The following is a 22,161-nucleotide window of genomic DNA, read 5'->3' as shown; positions in this document are numbered from 1 at the left end:
TCTTATTTACTGATATACCCCCAGATCTTAGAATAGTGCCTGGCATGTAAAACATGCTTATAAAATATTGTTTAAAGAAAGAATAGGGATGCCTGGGTGGCTCAGCGGTTGGGCATCTGCCTTCAACTCAGGGCATGATCCCATGGTCCTGGGATCAAGTCCCACATCGGGCTCCTTGCATGGAGCGTGCTTCTCCCTCTGCCTCTCTCTGTGTCTCTCATGAATAAATAAATAAAATATTAAAAAAAAGAAATAATAGCTAAACTCAAAAGTATCAATATCTCTTTTTCACAATGAAAGTAGTTTTATAGTTTTTGCTATGAAATTATAAATCACCAGTACCATTGAAAGGATCCAAGGAGGAAATAGAGAGGAGTTAGCAAAAGGGTACAAATTTTTAGCTAGAAGATGAATCAGGTCTGAGGATCTAGTATTAAATATGGTGACTACAGTTGATAAGACTACATTAAAAATAGTAATTAAAATTTGCTACGAGAGGGCACCTGGGTGTCTCGGTGGGTTAAACGTCTGACTTTTGATTTCAGCTCAGGTCATGATCTCAGGGTTGTAAGACCAAGCCCCACGCTGGGCCCTACAATCAGTGAAGAGTCTGCTTGAGAATATCTCTCTCCTCTCTCTCTGCTCCTCCACCCCCATCTCTCTCTAGAAAAGATAAATAAATAAAAGCTTTAAAAAGAGAAATTTGCAGCCACCTAAGTGGTTCAAAGGTTGAGCATCTGCCTTTGGCTCAGGGTGTGATCCTGGGGTCCTGTAATCAAGTCCCACATTAGGCTCCCTGGAGGGAGCCTGCTGCTTCCTGTGCCTATGTCTCTGCTTCTCTCTCTGTGTCTCTCATGAATAAATGAATAAAATCTTTAAAAAAAGAAATTTGCTAAGAGAATAGAACTAAAATTTTCTTCTCACCAAAAAACTCCCCAAAAGATAAATATGTGAGCAATGGATGTGCTCATTAACTAATTGATGGGAATCTTTTCAAATGTATACATATATCAAATCACTACAATGTGTACTTTACCTTATAATTTTATTTATCAATTATATCTTAGTAAAGCTGAAAGTAAAAGAAAAAAGAAAAAGCAAGACTAAATCATGATGAAATAGAAAATCTCGATAGACCAATAACTAAGGAGATTAAAGTTGTAATAAAAAAATCTTCCAGGACGCCTGGATGGCTCAGTGGTTTAGAGTCTGCCTTCGGCCCAGGGTGTAATCCTGGAGACCCAGGATCGAGTCCCACATCAAGCTTTCTTCATGGAGCCTGCTTCTCCCTCTGCCTGTGTCTCTGCCTCTCTCTCTCTCTCTGTGTCTCTCATAAATAAATAAAAATCTTAATTAAAAAAAATCTTCCAACAATGGAAAGGCCAAGAGCAGATAGTTTCACTGATGAATTCTACCAAACATTTAAAGAAGAATTATGCCAATCCTTCTCAAATTCTTCCAAAAAACTGAACAGAACGGAATACTCTCAAACTCCGTTTACAAGCCCAGCATTACCCTAATATACAGTCAGATGCGGACACTACAACAAAAACAAAAAAACAAAACTACAGGCCAATATCCTTGATATAGATGAAAAAGTTCTCAACAGAATTCTAGCAAACAGAATTTAACAGTACATTAAAAGCATGTTACACTATAATCAAATGAGATGCAAACATGTTTAACACATATAAGTCAATGAATGAGATGCATCACACTAACAGAATCAAGGATAAAAATATAATCATCTCAATATATTATGAAAAAAGTATTTGACAAAATTCCAAAACTTCTCATAATAAAAGCTCTCCACAAATTGTGTATAGAAGAAATATATCTCAATATAATAAGTGCCATGTATGACAAAGCCACAGCTGACATCATATTCAATGATGAAAAAATAAAATCTTTTCCTTTAAAATCAGGAACATGACCAGGATGCCCACTCCCATCAATCCTTCTCAACACAGAACTGGCAGTTCTAGCCAGAGCAATTAAGCATGAAAAATAAAGTCATCCTAATTGGAAGCAAAATTTCAAATTGAATCAACATGAGATTGATAGTCATAAGTAGCAAGTAATTTATAAGCCATTTATATTTGACATGTATACCAGCATTCTTTTTGCCTTCCTGTTTATACTTTGATTAGGTGATTAACAGGGTAATCTTCTGCCTTTCTAACAATAAAATATTTCTGAGGCAAATTAAGAAATATTTTAAAAAATCTATCATTTATTGTGTCCCTACCTTTCAAAGACAATACTACACAGCAATTACGTGCTTCAATATTCACCAACCCTATGTGGAAGGTATTATCATCACTACTTGACAGATGAGGTGGTTAAGGGTTAAGGCAAGTAATTTAACCAAATTCACATTATGCAGTAGGGCTTACATTAAAAGTCAGATTTTTCAGATCCCAGAGTTCAAACTCCTTAAATAGCTACTGAGATGTTCTGCTGGGGGCATAAAATACAACCACATAAGTGATTTAAAGAAGGTCACAAATATGTAGTTTAGTACAAATCTTTATATTATTGTTTCCTCTCTCTTCATTATGAGAAATAACATGCAAGCTCTCTCAGAATCTGTCACATCCATTCCTTCTTTTCTTTTTCCACTGCTATCATACCCAAATTAAGTGATTAATCAGCCCTAAATTATCATTACAACTGCCATCTAATAATTTTCCTGTGACTACTGTTTGCTTTGTGTAATTCATCTTCTGCATCATCTCCTTACTAGGCTCTATTTATCACTGTTACCCCATGCTTCAACTGTGCCAGGGGTGGGAATATAAAAATCTTAGGGTAGTTCCCCCTATGGGAGGGAACATAATATGATGTGTTATAGTAGAGATGCAGGCACAGTACATTTGTGACATAAACAAGTGGGTAGCTAGTGATTCATTGGATATACAGATCTGGGGATAGAAAAAAAGGTCTCACTGGTGACCCTCAATAAGCAGGAAGTCATGGAATTCATGGTAATTTCCAGGGAGAATATTCTATCAGACGTAGAGAGAAATGAGTCTAAATTCTAGAGATAAGATTTAAGGGTCAAAAATAGGAAGAGGAATCACTGAAGTATATGAAAAGTAACTGATGAAGATATGGAAGAAAAGGAAAGGGAGGAGCCAGAAGCCAACGGAATTGTGAAGTCCAGGGAGGAGAGGATACTCAATTGCATCAAATGCTACAGCTGAAGACTGAGGAGTTACTACTGGATATTTCAGATAGGAGGTGAGTTGCAGAGAGATGATGGAGCAATAGACAAGAATTAAATCACGGAATATATACTTGGTGAAGAGAAGCTTGGCTCATGAAGGAGGTCATAGGAAAACAGAGAAGAAAAAGAATACCTACAGATATTTGCAGTTGTGAGGCTGCAAAATCCCTGTCATTTGTTTATTTTCTCTGTGAAGAAGAACACAAAGATGTTTGCTAAGAGATAGGTGTAAGGGCTGGGCAGGGTTTGGGAAGAATAGTAAAATTTTTGAATAGCTGCATTGAACCATGGTAAAGGTCCAGGAACACCAAAAAATACTGTAAAAACAGTGTTGGAGGTTCAATTAAAAGTAGTGAAGTGGTTCTGGTTTTTATGTTTCTTAAGCTTCTCGATGGCAAAGATGAAATATCCGAAAATATTCTCAATATTGCCTTATTTACAGATTAATTCAAACACAATTAGTAACTTAATATTCAGAGTACCTTATTATCAGGAAAAAAATTCTTGACAGTCAGAAAAGTAGGTTCTGGTTCTGGAAATGGCGCTTATTCCATTGTGAATGGACAATTTGCATCTTGGGGAGGGTTATAATAGAGTGGAATGAGCACAAGCTTTGAAGTCTGACAGATGTGGAAGTAAATCTTACCTTCTGTCTGACTTTCAGTAAATTACTCACCACTCCCCACCTGTGTGAACTTAGGTAAATTAATCATCTTCTCTGAAGCTCAATTCTTATTTTAAGATTGTTGAGGGTAAATGAAGGAACATAAATAAAGATTAGTGCTCAGTAAGTACTACTGTCTTCTTCATTCCCCACTTGCATTCTTTCCATGAGATGGGCCATCATTTGGAAGCTCTAAGAGACTGGCACGCAGTAGATATTTGGACAAAATCAAGTATTTGGACTCCAGAGGAGGAAACCAGATTCTGGGTTGGGGTGAACCACCAAGGTGCAGCCAACTCACAAGTCTCTATCAAGGCAGTCTCCTTTAAATCTTTATTTCTATTCTGTTTCTACTTCTATTCTTTATTTTTATTATATTTCTATTCTTATTTTTTCATCCTCAACCCATTCTTAAAGACCCTAGTCTATTATTATTTTTTATATCCTTTATTATAGGTAGAAAACTCACTCCAGCATTTTCTCATAAGTAATCTCAAACTGAGATTACTTTTTCATTGTATATCTTGTCTTCCTTGTTAAACTATAAATTCACAGTGGAATGTAAGGGTGTGAAACAGGGAGTTTCTCCTCTGAATCTGGGACATTGCTCCTTGCTGGATGATCAAGGTCATAATCATGCTGCTATAATCCCTTTATTCCATGGTGCAATTATCAAAAGAAATGGAAAGTGCCTGTGGAAAAAATTTTGATGATGAAAGAATTTTAAAATTAGCTTTAAATACAAAAGAAGAGAAATAAAGAACAAGGGATGACCTAGAAAAACATAAAGACCAAAAAGATATTTTGAGGACTTTAGGCTATATGTTATTTATCTTTAGCCCAGTGCCTGGTGTGAGTAAGTATATGGGAGAAGGAAAGGAAATAATACATTCTAAATATGTGCCAGATCTGCGTAATACATCTTAACATATATTCTTTCATTTATTCTTTCCAATGAATCAGTAGACAGGAAATAATATTGCCTTTTTTTATATGAACCTGAAGTTGAGAAGTCAAATAACTTTCTTGTGTCCTTAGATATTCAGCTGTAGAGCTGGTGATATTTGAAGCCAGGCCTGTAAACTCTGAAGTTCATAAGGTTTCTATGGTATAATTTTGCTTATTCCAAGTATCTATTCAACTGAAAACTTAGAAATGGATCACTATTTATATAATCAACCACTGCTCAGCAATGGTGATGATATTCCATGAGACAGTACATGCAACATAAAATCCAGTTTATACTTTAAATGGAGGCAAAATATGTAGATATAGATGAATCCTAAAATCAGCACCTATAATTTGTTCCTGTTTTTGTTTTGTCTTTACCATTGAACAAAGAAACATGTCTAGCAGATAAAAGCTGTCTTGCTTTCTGAGATGGAGACATCACTATGGAGTTGAATTCAGCAATTTGGGTTGGGTTTTTTTCCCACTAAGTACATAGGGATTGAGGAAAGTTCAACATAGATGGAAAAGTGGACAGATTAAAAAAATAGGGAAATAATAATTCTCACCAGACAACTTCCAAAGAGAAAACATATCCCATGCCTACATTCATGGCAAAAAACTAAGAAATACCTCTTATTGAAAAATATTTCTGGCTTTAAAAGTGTTGAAGATAAGTGTAATTATTCTCCACACCTTTCATATATAAACAAGATTAAAACACCCTTTTTTGTTGGTCTTCAGATTACTTTGTATTTCTTCCATTGGGATGCCTTTCCTACTAGAGTATGTGTAAGGCACTTTGACAGCACCAAGCAAGGAGTAATTGATTTTCTCTGGGAAGACAGAAGGAGATTTAAGCAAGGTTTCACTGTAAAAATGAGATGAATCCTAAAAGGTAAGAAAAATTATCCAGAGGATCACAGAAAAAAACACAAAAATTTCATTCTACTAGCTTTTAAGTTGAAGCATCTGGTTTCTTTCCCTCCCTCCCTCCCTCCCTCCCTCCCTCCCTCTCTCCCTCCCTCCCACCTTCCCTCCTTTCTAACTCTCTCTCTCATCAATCTATCATCTATAATTTGCTTACACTCTAAGGTATCCACCATAGTCTGCTAGAGAAAGCAGTGTTGTGTAGTGGTTATATGAAATGGCTCTAGATCAAGACTCACTAGGTATGTACTCCAGCTCTGACACATACTTAAAAAATGTGAGGAATGAATGTGTTAAGCATGCATAAATCATTTAGAATAATACCTAGCATATGCCAAGGTTAGCTATCATTTTAATTTGTTTATTTACTTTGAAATATCCTGCCCCATGGCCAGAATAAGTCTTGAATAACTCCAGAATCAGTGATAGAACTATACTTATTAAAGAATCTGATCCAGAGTATTTCTATTTTGGTAGGTTCTCAGATTTATGTATAGGATTTTTCACCCCTTTGATTTTAGATAAATACATAATTTCTTCACTTTATGTGTTATTACATAGCAAAAGTAATAGGTTAATTGAAAAGAGATTCGTGGCTTAATTATAAGTAAATCTACCATCACATTTGCTTGATCTATACAGAGTAAGCCATTTAATATAAAACTTAATGGGATGAGCACTGGGTGTTTTTCTGTATGTTGGTAAATTGAACACCAATAAAAATTAATTTAAAAAAAATAAATAAATAAAATTTTAAAAAAGAGGAAGGAAAAAAAAATAAAAGAGTTTGATAATATACAATTTCAATTAAAAAAAATAAAACTAATAGTAAATATATAAAGTGTGTAGTCAGTCCTGGAATCTGTCTTCCAAATTTTAACTCAAATGTCAGAATCATACGGGAGTGTCTGTCTTTTTTTTTTTTTTTTTATTTTTTTAGTGTCTGTCTTATATGAAATTAATGCACAGTAGAATAAAACTCTCCCCTCTGGACAATTCATTATGTTTCATGGAGTGAATTCTAGAGTGTTTTCAGGTTAATATCATCTAGATTATTTCTTGATAGTAGTATGCTGGGTTAGTCCAGCATCCATCCATCCATCCATCCATCCATCCATCCATCCACCCATCTATCCAAACATCGATACATGCATGTGTGCATGCAGCAAATATTTAGGTATCTTCTACATGCAATGTAAATTTGTGGGATACTGGAAATGGTGTTTATAGGATGTCGGAGAAGACTTACAATGAGAGAAACAAGTATAGTGAAGATGATTTGATCTCTAGGTAACATAATTTCCCCAGATGACTTTCTTTTTTGTCTAGCTAATAATAATCATTTTCTTTTAAATTACACTTACTCTTTTAAATAATATTGCATCAAGCACAGAATTACTTGAGTGATATTTATGGAACATTAGCAGGACCACATATAGGTCATGTTACCATCAAAGATGTTTCATTTGCAAGAGGGACTATATGAAAAAAAGAGCTATCATTCTCATGGGAAAAGAAGTGGAAAGAGGAAAGCTCACAGGAACATGCCGCCTCAGGTTCGTTGGTGTGCTGGATGGAGAAGAGCTGGTGCTGAGGGCATTCTCAATGTCCTGATCAAGTTGGTCCAGTTTCATAATTAGCAGCACCATGGAGTCTAGCCGCGCCCTATCTCGATCTTCTCTTATTTCCTGAGGAACAGAACATGTTGTTACTGAATCTGAAAGGCCATTTCTTGGAAAGAATAAAAAGTTCCCTGTTCTTCAATGTGACAAAAAGGACACTGAATAATAGGCAGCCTTCTACTCAAGGGGAAAAGGAAGTTCTATTCTGTATCATCAATGGGCTCTTCATTGGGAAGATACTGATCTACTGCCAAAGAAATGTTTTACTTGAATTTTAAATATACATCTTCTGGAAAAAAGTGCAATAAAAAGAAGTATAACATTAGTGGGTATTGATACATATTTACTACTTTTCAGCTATTTATTCTTGGGAAAAGTTATGCATTACTTTTTTCATGGTACCGATCAATTATGACATACTACCGTTTGTGGTTAGACATTTAAGGATCCATATAAGAGAATATGTTTGAAAAATGCTTCTGAGTATAGTGAAACATGGGAAAATAATCAAAGAAGGCAGGATTTTAGTTTGTGCAGTGGGTAGGTTTTTTTGTTTTTGTTTTGTTTTGTTTTTGCATGTGGCCATTTACCTACCGCCACTTCAGGCTATATCGTCAATATTTCTTTTCAAGCTTCTTTTGCTTTCACACATTTTTTTAAAAAAGCCCCACAATTGTTTATATTTTTGCAAATGATCATAGTTTCTTATTATAAATTTCCTATAATATAGAGATATGTTTATGGAAATACTGCTGCTTACAGGAAAACCTAAAGTTTCTGGTTAACCCTATAGAGTTATTTGGGCATGACTGCTTACTATTCTTGCTTATTCAAATCAAGTTAATTAATATTAGGAATCTTCCAGATTCCCTGTGTGTTGTGTAAGGTATCAAGGTTGGATAGAGTATTGCGTGGGAGAAAAAAGGCTGTGCAAAGCACAGTAAGGTTCTTCAGAATCAAAATCTATTGAGAGATGTAATAGACTCAGGGGTAGCCCTTTTGAGGAAAATAATCATTTCTCATTCATGCTGCCATATTCTCATCTGTCTTTGATATTTATCTGGATGAAATCAGCTTCAAAAGGAACACCAGTGGAGGTCTCAAAGGGAAAATATATCGTAACAGAAGCCTGAGGGGTATGGGTACAAGGGAGCAGGTGATGATATTGGCAGTAGGATGGTAGGATGACTGCCTGAATCAGATCTTTTGTTTTTGACATTTTTCTTTTAATCCCCTAAATTCTCTAGCCATCATTAGGAAGGATCTCCAAAGAGCAGGGACTAACTAGGGTAATTTCATGGATTAATCTAATTCTATAGGAGTCTCTGTACCCACAAGACTTAGAGCAGATTGTTAATATTACAGAGCATTATTTTCCAGATGTCAAATAATTGGCTTATACAACTAAATTGTTCAAAGAATCATTAATTAAGCTAATGATCAGTTATTTGGGTAAGCTGAACTTGTGTTTGGTTTAACAGACTAATGTCAAATTGAAAGAGTCCTATTTCCACAAAGACATCAAATTTGAGAATTAACTAATAATTTTTGTTTTGTTAATTACTTCAGATTTCTGTTCTGTGATTATTACTTAAATCTCCTTTCACTGTCCCTGCTGTCTAAAACATGTAATGAGGTTCTGACATAATTACAGACTCTTGTAATCATAAAGGTTTGTGCTTTGTGCTTAAGAGTGTCCAGGGTATTTACAAACAGACTTAAACCTCACTGTATATCATATCCTTCAGTGCTACAGACCTTTGTTTTATTCAAAAGAGCCTAATTGGGGTGCCTGGGTGGCTTAGTCACTTGAGTGCCCGACTCTAGGTTTTAGCTCATGTCATGATCTCAGGGTTGTCAGACTGAGACCTATGGGGGGCTCACGTTGGGCTTGGAGACTGCTTGGGATTCTCTCTCTCCTTCTCCTTCTGTCTGCCCTGCTTGCACATGCACCCCTCCCCTCTAAAAAAGCAAACAACAACAACAAAACCAAAAAGTATTATTTATAGTAAAATCCTGCTTCTACCTTAAAATGGAGTCCTAGAAATATTGGAGATAATTTGGTTTAATTCTCTTCCTAAAACCCAGAAAATGGAAAATCTGACTAATAGGAGATTCAAAGTCCTCTTAATTACTTCTTCTCCAATGCATTTGCTTGTATAATTTCCTTCTTTTTTAAACTGAAGTTATGTTTGGCAAGACAATGTTCCTTGCATCTCTATATCCACATATGTTTTTTGTGTGACTTTCATTTCCCAGTTATAACATCCTCAAGCACAAAAAGTTATGTTTTTCTACCTGGCAGATGAGTCAAGTTATACATTGCATATGCAATATGTTTTCAGGAATAATAACAATAATTAAATCAATATAAGGCAGTAAAACAACATCTCCCAAAGCCATAGAAAGTATATCTTGATATTTTTCCAGCTACTAAGTTAATGCTGGATAAAGAAGTATGTCCTGAGTTGTCCTAGACCTACCAGCAGTGGTCTCAGAAACAATTTGTCTTTGAGTTAACTGGATGCTGAGATTGTGCTTTAAAAACATTTTCAAATCCATGGGCTGAGCATCAAATTATTTAAAATGCTCTGCCAAAAGGAATAAAACCAAACATCCTTGGTCTACAATATTCCTTTAGAGAAATAAGCCTATTTCTTTCCCCTTCCTTCCTGGATGCTTCCTTATTCACCACCCATTACACTTAGCCTGAAGTGTCAAGTACACAGACCAGTATCCTGTGTTGGGTTCTATAAAACCTCACAAAATAGAACTGACTACAAATCAGATGCTTTGGATAAATGTTATTGTCTTTGTTTTTAAAACCTAGATGTTAATGCTCTACTGTTCTAACCTTTCATATGTGCATGGCTAAACTCCAGCAAATAGCTCATGCCTGAAAATAGAGCTTCATATTTGCAGATTTTGGCTAGGTTGACTTCTACAGTGAAGCATTTATTTCATGCTCTCCCTATAGTCCAAGAAGAGAAACTTCTTAATAAATGAAGCTACCTATTAGTGAAGTTCTCTGTATTTCAATAACTTAACTCACTCAAATCAAGGCCAAAATGCTAAATTCTCTTCCTTCCCATCTTTCCTTCTTTCTTTCTTGTAGTCATAACTGTTGTGGGCCAAACACCATTAAAGGGAAAATATAGTCACCAATAAAAAGAGATTTAAAAAAAAATCCCTGTTTTCCTGAATATTATAGTCAACCATCAGAAGACAGATAACAGAAGTTAACAAATCACAAGTAGGATGGCTTTATATAGGAACAAGTGCAAGAAGCAAATAGATAGGGAAAGAAACTACAAGTCACTGAAGGGGATTTTCCCATTTTGTATAGGGTGGTTGGAAAAGAGTTTTCTTTGGAAGTGAGGGCTAAATCATGACGGGATGAAAAAAATGGGGTAGAAGAGAGAGACAGCGGTGGAGAAAGAAGAAAAGAAAGTAAGAGAGAGAAAGGAAGAAGAAGGAAGGAAGGAAAGGAAAGGAATGGAAAGGAAAGGAACAGGATGAGGAGAAAAGAAGGAGGAAATCTGGGAAAACAGCATTCCATGCAGAGTGTGGAGTGACACCAAGATGCTGAGACAGGGATGAGTTGGATGAATAAAAGGATCAGATAAAAGGTTGGGAACACCAGGAGGGAAAATGACAGGGAAAGGAATAAGTGCTAGGACAATGTGAGGCTGAATATAAACAGGAGCCAAATTATATTCTGTTATGAAGGTCACTGTAAAGAGGTCCAAATTATTCTTTGCAGTGGGGCCACTGGCAGGATGTCAGCAAATTAACGATCTGGTGTGTGTTTTAAACTTTTAGAGGGTTCTCATCACGTACTGACAACTAAACATTTTTAGAAAGCTCACCCTACTTTACATCCAGTGATGCCACATGACTAATACATGTTAAATAAGTTCCATTTATCCGAAGATTATTTTCTAGTCCTATAGTCCTTTTTTCCCTCCTGAAGTCTGAGGTCGGATCCACATTATGGTAATTATAAGGAAATAACAAGTTTTTTGTTTTTTTTTTTGGAAATAACAAGTTTAAGAGCACACTTATCTTGATGAACAATGAATAATATATGGATTTGTTTAATCACTCTATGGTTCACCTGAAACTAATATAATACTGTGTGTTAACTACAGTGGATTTAAAAAAAAATACTTTTATAACATGGCCTTACATATTTTGAGATCAAAGTGAAAGAAGAAGGCACTGTTTGGGAAGCTGTTTCTTGGAGGTAGGGAGTGGTATATTGGTAAATGTTTAGAAACTAGATTCCAAAAAGAAAGTCCTGATTTGTAGCATGTGTCAATTTTTCTGTGACATAAATACTGCTGTGGCTGATCTCCAGCTACCAAATAGACACTATTGAATGCAGAATTGGAAGAGATGCTCCAAGACTGCTCTTGGGAGCTTATGTGAGCTGGTGACCAATAGTTGTAATTATGGTTTAATCAATGTACTAACATATTGAAATAATGTATTTTATTTATTTAATGATCGTACTTTCCTTAACTTTTGCAGGTAAAGTTCAGTATAAATTGCAGGCTTAAATTTAGTGTTCTGGAGACTTTTTTTGTTCTTAGAAGTTCTCACTAAACTGCTTTCCTTGCACTATCCATTATTTATATTGTAAAATATCTTAAAATTCATTATAATTAATACATCTTTATACTTGTATTTTTACTTAAGTAAGTCAAAACATATTTCTTTGAGTAACTCATTATGTATTTGAATATTTTCTTCAAAATTTAACACTCTAGAAATCTATAACCCTAGGACCATGGCTATTGGTTCCATAGTGTCCTGACTTTGCAGAAGAAAGTAAATTCTAGGGGGTTTTAAGACAGATTACTTCTCCGTTAGCAAATTGAATAGAATAGAGCTCATATTTCCCAACTCTCTGTCCTGATCTTTTTCCAGTATTCCAATTTACTTTTCTTTCATGGATGCAATTATCAATTTAATTCCATTTAGTATCATTTATTCTCTCCTCAACTCCCGCAATCTAGTTCCATTCCTTCCAATATACAGAAACTATGTTAATGAAAAACAACAATAACCACAATTAAATGCACAAAACTTTTGCACCTAAGTTAGTTCTTTTACACTTTTATTTAACAACCATTCATGATGTTTATTGACCATCTCCTGTGTGCTATGCACTGTTCCCTAGGAAGCCACCTATTTCATATTTGTACAGTTATAATGTTTAGAAATGCCATGGAGTCAAATTCTGCCTTCTGCAACTCCCAGTTTCTCCCTCCAGAACTAGACTGAGTAAAGTCGTGTCTATTCCATGAAAGAGTCTTTCAAATATTTGAAAAACTTTGTTGTGCCCATTTTCTTCCTTTTCTAAGTGAATCATCCTCAGTTCCCTTAATGATTTCTCATATGACATGTTTTCAAACCCTCATTAGTTTTGTTTACTCTTCTCTGTATGTGACATAATTCTGTCAATGACCCAATTAATGGTTGGTGCCCAGAATTAAATATATTACTCTACACGTTGTCTGACCAGGGCAGAGTAGGCAAGTATTTCCCCATGTTCTATACACCCTCTCTAACACAGCTAAGAATTAAGTGCCTGTTTAGAACATGAATAGGCTATTCTTAATGGGACTGCCATGGTTTGCTTTTTTAATGAGGAAAAGCTATTTACTTGCCTGTGAGCTGACCTTGAGTCAACAGTGTGATATATGTCTCCTTTTCCCAATATATGCCTGTGTAGCAGTAAGAACAGAAACATCCTGTTGTCTTGACACTATAACCGGCTGTTGTCAAGGTATAGATAATATATGTCACAGTTGTGGAAGAAATTCCAGTTGTATTTCTTTCTTAAACTCATCAGTGCACACTTAAGGAAATTTGGAGAAAAACTATTCAGTTTGATTTGTTGTCAAAAGGCTAAAATGGTCAACCCACATGGTTTTCCATTGGGAAATCTGAAATATTCCCCCCCCCCTTTTTTTTTTACCTCCAATAGCTATTTAGTCCCTGGGCAGTGAGGTCACTTTGATTACAGTGGAATGTGGGGGAGACAGAGTTTTTAGGGGGTCATTCTCTCCAGGTGTCTGAAAAGGAATTCTCTGAACATGAGACTCCACTACCCTTCTTTCCTTCTATCTGGGGAAGATAATTCCAACCCTCCTCTTTCTCCAGATGGTCTTTATTGAACAGCACAGGATTCAGTACACATACATGTAGTAAGGAGGAGGTGAAAATTACCAAGCATTTTATAGACTGGGCAAAATATGAAGTCCAGAGAAAAGGATGCTCCCCTAAAGATGCAGAGAGAGGTTCTGTTTTCCTAATGCCAAGCATTTGGAAGAAAACCAAAGAAATTCAGTAAAAGACCAGAATGCCTCCAAATAGTGGACATTTGGCTCGGCAAATTTAGCAGTGCCTGAATGTTCTGCTTGTCAATGAGTTGTGGCATCACATAGACAGCCATAATAAATTAAATAGTAGGCCAGGAATAGAACTAAGACTTCCTGATTCATAATCCAAGGTTCTGGCCCCTACACTGTCTTTGATTCTATACGCATCTCACTGGCTATTCTGGGCTGGTAAGACTCCTTGCTCACCCATAGTAGAAAAGAACCTTTTAGAAAAAGACTTGGCCCAACTTCATTTTGAATTATTTGATCTGAAGCCAGCTGGACTAGGATGAAATCTCATATTAGTGTTATACATTTCATTTGACAATAAATTCCTCACTCTAGACTTTCCTTTCTTAAAATAATATCCTGTTTAAAGAACCAGAAAGTTATTAAATTTTTTTTCTCCAGAAGCAGTGAAGATTTTCATCTGAATAGCTGGTCAGAAGCTAAAGATAATATAATTATCCTATGTCAGAATTTCTAGGCAAGTTATATAAGTCAACCTTAATTTTTATTCTGGTGCATTTCAAGATGAAACTTATGTAGATTAAGAGGTAGGTAATAAAACAAACCAGGAACTAACACCTATTTGCCAGATATCGTCTGTTGAACCACAAAATCTTTGCATGTTACCTTAAATTAATAGTAACATGTGCCAATATAATTTTAATATTAGATGACACAGAATGATAAATAATATCCTCATTCAAAGTTACTACAAGGCATCTTTTAACTGATATATAAATTATGGCTTTATATTAAGTGTTTATGCTCATTTCCTATGTATCTCCTCCCATTCATCAAACATGATGAGGAAAACTGGTCTCTGCTTGATTTTTAAACTCCAACAAGGCTTCAAATAGAACATTTTTTATGTTGGGACTTCTGTAAATAGTTTACACACTCTCCTGCATAGTTTCAAAGCACATCTATGCAGCTGGTCCTAAGGAGTGCTCAGAAGTGGCAGGTGTGAGTCGGGAAGAGAACTGTGTGGGCAGTAATTCCTCTCTATTCCAGGGAAATCTGAGGATGACTTCCTCCACTAGGTTTAAAGGCCCATTTTGTGGAATGGGATATAATTTCTACTTAAATAATTCGATAAACATTATGAAATCAGTCTTTAAGTGCTAAAGTTGGAGATTAACTTTCAGGGTTACTTAGTACATTTATAGATACAAAGTCAGCCTTTCTGGGTTGATTATTTATTCTCTATCATCATGCTTGCTTGATATCTGCAAATCCTTGAAGTTTTTACTTTTTTTTTTTTCTTTTTACAATTCTCAGTAGCTCTCTCCTTGGGTTCAGATATTGAAGGAGACATGATTCTTTCTGGTACGAAAATAAGAAAACATCCATTTAACATTAAAATTCCATCTACTGTTTTCAAGATATTATGATCATCTTTCTTTAGGTGTGGATAACAAAGAAAGACAAAAGTAAAAATTTCTTCCTTTTCCATAAAATTATATGACTTAATTTAGAAAAAAAGTCTTGTATTGACCTGGATCTGTCAACTTTCTTAGTTTTACCTTTCAGTCTTTCTCATAATGCCTGGTGTTCCTCAAATGACAGTCATCTTGAGGACTACCACTACATAATTCTTAATATTTTTCTTTAATTAGATTCACATTTTTTACAGTTAAAATAATTTTAAAAATATATTCATGCTATATATCAGTTATAATTTTATATTTCTTATTGTATATTAAACTACAAAATTATCAAAATAAATCACTATACTATCTGATGTAATCTCACATAAATTATACTACATTTTAGGAAATGCTTAGTTAGAAATTCAAAACTTATTTTGGTTTCTTGAATATGCCACGCTCTCTCTCATTGCAACCAGGATTACTAAGTTCAGCAAATAAAAATATAGGATACTCAGCTTCATTTGAATTCCACACAAACAAGGTTTTTTAGTATAAGGATAGCCCATGCAATATTTGAGATTTACTAAAACATTTTATGTTGTTTATCTGAAATTCAAGTGGAACTAGGCATCCTGAATTTCATCTCGCAACTCTATTTTGACCCATGGAATCCTTCTCCTTTGGCTTAACATACATCTCCCCTGCCTGGGTATATCAGAGGAAACCTTTTGTTTTGAGTATAGTGTCACTCCAATGGAGAGGTCTTACAGAAGTTGTTTCCTTGAATGAATGAATGAACAGTAATTGCCTCTTAAGATATGCAACTTCAAAGAATGGAAATTACATTTTCTTAGTGTGTTATTTAGTGTTATAATCCTAGGCAAATCTAAGACTTCCCATTTTGCTTTTTCTTTGGTAACAAAATAAAATCTGAAAAATGCAGGAGGCTAATCTTTTAAGAATTGCAAATTTACTTGAATTGTTAATATTTTGTATGAAATTTTCTAAGAATGAGTAATTTCAGATTGAATCCTTTGCTATTGTATATTTTCTCACTTCTATCATGTGCAATGTGTCTGTGGCTTTGTTGGCACAAAGAGGAGTCTTCACACTGAAAAAGTATGGAAACTATTTATCTAACTCCGTCCTCTCATTTTTTTCCTGATGACTTACATTAGCAAATTTAAGAATTTCCCAAGCTACAAATTTAGGTTAATGGCAGGATTGGAAAATCCCGGCTTCTTGCGTTCATCCTTACTTCTGGTTACCTAAGTAGGCATTAACACTATTAGACCTACAAGGCACTTTCTTCAACTCTATAGGTGACCCAAGAGGATATATTGCCCATACAAATTCATATGCATTGAAAGGCCTGGGATGAATACGTGTAGATTAGAAAAAAAAATTTAGTCTCACATGGATGGCATCTTCATATTATTAATCTACAAGTTTAGAAGAAACATCATCTTATTGATGATTTGTTCCTTTCTTCCTCCTTCCCTCCCTCCATCTGCTTTTTGTTTTCTTTTCCTTCCCTCTTTTCTTCACTTTTTTCCTTCCTTCTGTCTCTCCTTCTTTTTGTTTGTTAATAGTTCACTCTATCAGTGGTTCTCAAATATGATTAGGCATCAGAACCACCTGAATAGAATAGCTTGTTAAAATACAGCTGCTGATTCAGTAGGTCTTTAATGGGAATGAAACATTTGCACTTTTTACAAGTTCCCAGGTAATAATGTTGCTGCTCTATGGAGGGGGCTACACTTTAAGAACTCTGAACCACATACTAGTACTAGTTCTCAACAGTGGCTGATTGTAAGCATACGTGTATAGCTTTGAAAACTTCCACATTCTAAGGCTCCACACTCCAAATTTCATAGGTGTAGGGTGGGGCCAAACCAGTGTGTTTTTAAGAAGTTCAGCAAGAAATCCATTAATCTCTTATATTAACAGAATAATAAAAAAAATACAACATATAAATGTCCAAAAAAGGTATTTATAACATTCAAGACCTATTTTAAATCACTTCTTAGTGATTTAATAAGCAGAACAACCAAAACTCTCTCAGGTAGCAAGGATTTAAAAGGCAATTAGAGCAAGTTTTGAAGATAAATATTAGAAACACTTCTATACTTTTAAGAAAAAGTAGAACACTCATTATCACTCATTTTATTCAATGTTGTGATTAAGGTTCTGGCTGAAGCAATAAATCAACAAATAGTAGCAACAACAACAAAATGGAGAGGTAATTATATTACAAAGAAAGAGAATTTGTATTTTAAAAATCCCAGAGAATAATCTGAGAATCAACAAAGGAAAACACAGAACATTGTTGTCCACTATCATTAGCCATTTAAAAAACAGAATAGGGATACCTGGGTGGCTCAGTCAGTTAAGCGCCTAACCTGAGTTAAGCTCAGGTCATGATCTCAGGGTCCTGGGATGGAGCCCTGCATTGGGTTCCCTGCCTGCCTCTCCCTCTCTTTTCCACTTGTGCTTTCACTATCTCTGTCGCTATCTTGGTCAAATAAATAAATCTTAAAAAAAAAAAAAAACAGAATAGAGAAAAATAAATCACAGTGACAAAAAAATCTAAAATATCTAGAAGCAACTGAACAAGAAATAATCAATATTTTTATGGAGAAAGTTAAAAATGTCACCAAAGTATGTAAAAGAAGACAACAAATGGAGAGGTACATAATTGTTTTGGATAGGAACATTCCTTCTAACATACTTTAAGGCAATGTCTGTTTCCCCTCTAGAATGTAATGATCATTGCCTGTTTTGTGCAGTGATGTAACCCAAGAATCTAGAGCAGTGGTTGGCACATGATATCATAAAATAAATGTTTGTTGAATGAATGAATGAATGAATGAATGAAATCTTAATTGTCTTTCAATTAATTTTTAAATCCAAAGTAGTTTAACTCGAAACTCCTATAGGATTTTTAAAATGAAACTTGCAAAGCTGATTCTTAAAAAAACAAAAATGAAGAAGTCCCAAAGGAAACAAAACATTTTAGTATAAATATCTTTAAATATGTATGAAAATACAAAAAAATATTTTAATAAACTCAGATGCTGAATTAAAATTAAAATTTGTCAGGACTTTGTTAATTTTATTTTATGTATTCCTCCCTACTTTTTAAAAAACAATATTTTAGATAAATTCCTGACATTATATTTCACTCACAAATGCTTAAGTATGATAAATTGATTTTAAAATTCTCTTGTAAAAGGAAAGGGGGGGAGTATTAATTATAAAAATCTTAAAACAAAACAATTCAAACATTTTTTGACACTGTATAAAAAATCTACAAATGAAATTTAAGAAACAAAACAAAGAAAAAAAGAGACAAAAAAACCAGACTCTTAACTATAGAGAACAAATTGATGGTTACCAGAGGGGAGGCAGGTGGGTGAAACAGGTGAAGAAGTGAAGGGGATTAAGAGTACACTTATGATGAGCACTGAGTGACCTAGAGAATTGTTGAATCAGTATATTGCACATCTGAAACTAATATAACACTGTATATTAACTCTACAGGAATTAAAAGTAAAATCCATAAATGAAAAGACTGATAAAAATCAAAAGGCAACTGACAGGGAAAATATTTGGAGCATGTATAATGAAGAACTAAGAAATTATTAAAAAATCAATAAAAATGGCAAAAGCATTCAAAAAAGCTATTATATAAGAATGAATATTATTTTAAATTCTAAACCTCAGTGGTAATCAAAGCACTGCAAATTAAATAAATAATGGAAATTATTTTTCATCCATCAGACTGTCAAAAAAGAAAAAAAAGCTTGACCACATTTGAGATTGACAATCTCTTCAGAAATGTAAAGCTCTGCCTTTTTTGGAGGCCAGTTTGGCCTATTAAAATTAAAATAGAACATGTTCTTGAACTTGGCATTCTAATTTTAGATATACGTCCTACAAATTACTTGTAAACATGCAAAAATTAGTATGCCCAATACTATTCACTGAAACTATTTTTGTGTAGTGGCCAAAGAATTGGAAATAACCTATGCAGTCATAAGCAGAAAACTGTTTAATGTAATAAATTATTGTACCATTATTTCTTAGATATCATTACCCATTAGTTGCAAATATGAAGTAGATTCATGTGCACTGACACACAAGTAACCTAGTCAGCTCTTCAATGTAAGTAAGAAACTGTGGCTCTTTGGAGGGATACAGCCCCATGGCAGGGTACACTGCTCGATGAGTAAAACACGGTTGCCCAGGAATTCTCACTTTAGTCTGGTGTCCTTGTGCAGGGAACAACCTGTATAATTGTACTGGGGGCCCTGCTACTTGTTAGTAAAGCACTCCAAGAAGGTTTATTAAATGGAAAAAAATGTGAAGGACAATATCCTATAGCATGAAATCTTTTAGGTACCAAATGAGCACACATATATATGTGCATGCATAGTATTCAGACACAGGCACACACACAAAAACACAGACTTGAATCAAAATTCTGTATTTTGATATGCATATATATAGATGCACAAAGATCTGGAAAGATACCTAGCCTTTGAGAGTGGAGGTAGAACTGGGAGGAGGCAAAGGAAACCCATATGTTTTTTCATATAGTTTGAAATTCCTATAGGGAGTTTATGATTGTAAATTACATCAGCAATTGTCATTTTTTATTAGGTAAAAAAGTAAATATTTATTAAAAACATTAAAACACTACAAATTACAATTTTAAAAAGATGGCAAATACCACAAACAGAATACCCAGAAAAATTTTTGTTAGTAAACTGAATAGCACACTTTATTAATACCATCCCCCCCCCCCCGCCTTGTCTGTTACCGTGAATGATTTTAAAAGATGTGGTATATCCATATATTGTCATACTGTGAAGCCTTTAACTTAATGATGGAAAACCCTCATTAGCGATATGGAAAGATGTCCACACATTCAGTATATAAGTTTACTAAATCGTAAAGTTACTAAATTTTCACACATGAAGAGATGATTTATCTTGGCCATTGGTTCTACCTCCCTGAGTGCCAGTCTCTGCAGCCAGATTTGTTGAGATCTGGTGGTCATCTCTTTCTGTGACAATTAGTTTCAATATATTGAGTCCTGGCTGGAACTACTGACCTATTCCTGGTGTTCCTGGTTACTCACCAGAGTTATAATTCTCTTCTTACAGATTAGACAAATTCCTGAATAGCTGCACTGTTTCTTTTAGTCCAAAAATAGAAAAGAGTACTATTATGACCTTGACTCTACCGTAAAGCCAAACTGACATTTTGTGAGAAATGATAAAATGGTATTCCACACTTGCTAAGATTTACAGAGCTCTAGTCAGTGAGCATATTAAATAGAATGTAGATGATGCTATATGTGATTTTAAGGCTAAGTTTTAGGGGATTAGCTACATACTTGCAATGAATTAAGATAAATATTCTTATTTCACATTTTATTTATAAAAAGGATTTTATTTATTTATGAGAAACACACACACACACAGAGAGGAGCACCAGGTAGAGGGAGAAGCAGGCTCCATGCAGGGAGCCTGACGTAGGACTTGATCCCGGGTCTCCAGGATCATGCCCCAAACTGAAGGCGGCGCTAAACCACTGAGCCACCCAGGCTGCCCAAAATTTTATTTTTTTTAAGACAGATAGCAGCTAGTGCTATGCAATGTATCTTGATAGAATTTAATAAAAATGTTAATACTATTGATAAATACTTAACCCAGATAGCGATTTAAATGAACATGTGTCAGAGTTTTTTTTTTTAAGATTTTTTTAAAATTTATTCAGGAGAGATACAGAGAGAGAGAGAGAGAGAGAGAGGTAGAGACATAGGCAGAGGCAGAAGCAGGCTCCATGCAGGAAGCCCATTGTGGGACTCAATCCTGGGATCCCAGGATCAGGCCCTGAGCAAAGGCAGACGCTCAATCACTGAGCCACCCAGGGGTCCCTGTAAGGGTTTTTAAGAAGTTATTAGGCAATCTGTTATGAAGGGACACCTTACAGAATAGGAGAAACTGTTTGCAAATCATAAATTGATAAGGGATTAGTAGCCAAAATATATAAAAAACTCATACAACTGAATAACCAAAAGCAAATAATCTGATTAAAATATGGCAAAGGACCTGAAAAGATATTGTTGCAAGAAGACATACAAATAGCCAGTAGGTATATGAAAAAGTGCTCAACATCACTAATTATCAGGGAAATTCAAATTAAAACCACAATAAGATACTACCTCACACTGGTTAGAATGACTAATGTAGAAAAGACAAGAGAAACCAAATATTGGAAAGAATGTAGAGAAAAGGGAACCTTGTATGCACTGTTGGTGGGAATGTAAATTGGTAGAGCCACTATGGAAAACAACATGGTGGCTCCTCAAAAAATTAAAAATGGAACTATTATTTGATCCAGCAAAAATACTTTTCTGGGAATATATCCAAAGGAAATGAAATCAGTATCCCACAGAGATTATTTGTAGTCCCATGTTCACTGCAACATTATTCACAATAGCCCAGATATGAAAACAACCTACATGTCCATTGAAGGATGAATGGACCACCCCTCAAGAACTGACCATACCTAAAGGAATATGATTCAGCGATAAAAAAGTGGAAAGTCCTGTCATTTGTGACAACATGGATGAAGCCAGAGGACATTATGCTAAGTGAAAGAAGCCAGCCAGAGAAAGACTAATACTGCATGGTACCACTTATAGGTGAAATCTTTTTTAAAAAAAGACCTGCTTTTATATATTTTTAAAGATTTTAGAGATTTTATGGATTCGTATATTTTATGGACTAGAATGGTGGTTCCAGGGGCTGTGGGATGGAAAATGGGGAAATGTAGGGAAAAGGTACAAACTTCCCTTATGAGAAAAATAAGTTTTGAGAATCTAATGTACAGCATGGCAACTATAGTTATTAATATGGTACTGCATACTCGAAAATTGCTTAGAGTAGATCTTAAACATTCTTCACACATGCACGCACATGCATAC

The 22,161-nt window shown here is 34.8% G+C and overlaps 1 protein-coding gene and 1 long non-coding RNA gene across 4 annotated transcripts in view; one reads left to right on the top strand and one right to left on the bottom strand.

Annotated features, from left to right (window-relative positions):
- Positions 1–22,161, bottom strand: part of DLC1 (DLC1 Rho GTPase activating protein) — a 406,473-nt gene that overhangs the window by 293,645 nt on the left and 90,667 nt on the right. The window contains 1 exon segment of the mRNA XM_041752236.1: positions 7,310–7,459. Coding sequence (XP_041608170.1) covers positions 7,310–7,459 — 150 coding nt within the window.
- Positions 1–22,161, top strand: part of LOC121489332 — a 113,848-nt gene that overhangs the window by 54,003 nt on the left and 37,684 nt on the right. The gene's annotated exons all lie outside the window — the stretch shown is intronic.

Source organism: Vulpes lagopus, chromosome 4, assembly GCF_018345385.1.
Source record: "Vulpes lagopus strain Blue_001 chromosome 4, ASM1834538v1, whole genome shotgun sequence".
Taxonomy (NCBI): Eukaryota; Metazoa; Chordata; class Mammalia; order Carnivora; family Canidae; genus Vulpes; species Vulpes lagopus.
Note: the sequence above shows the minus strand (reverse complement) of the source record. Positions and strands in the feature narration are given on the sequence as shown.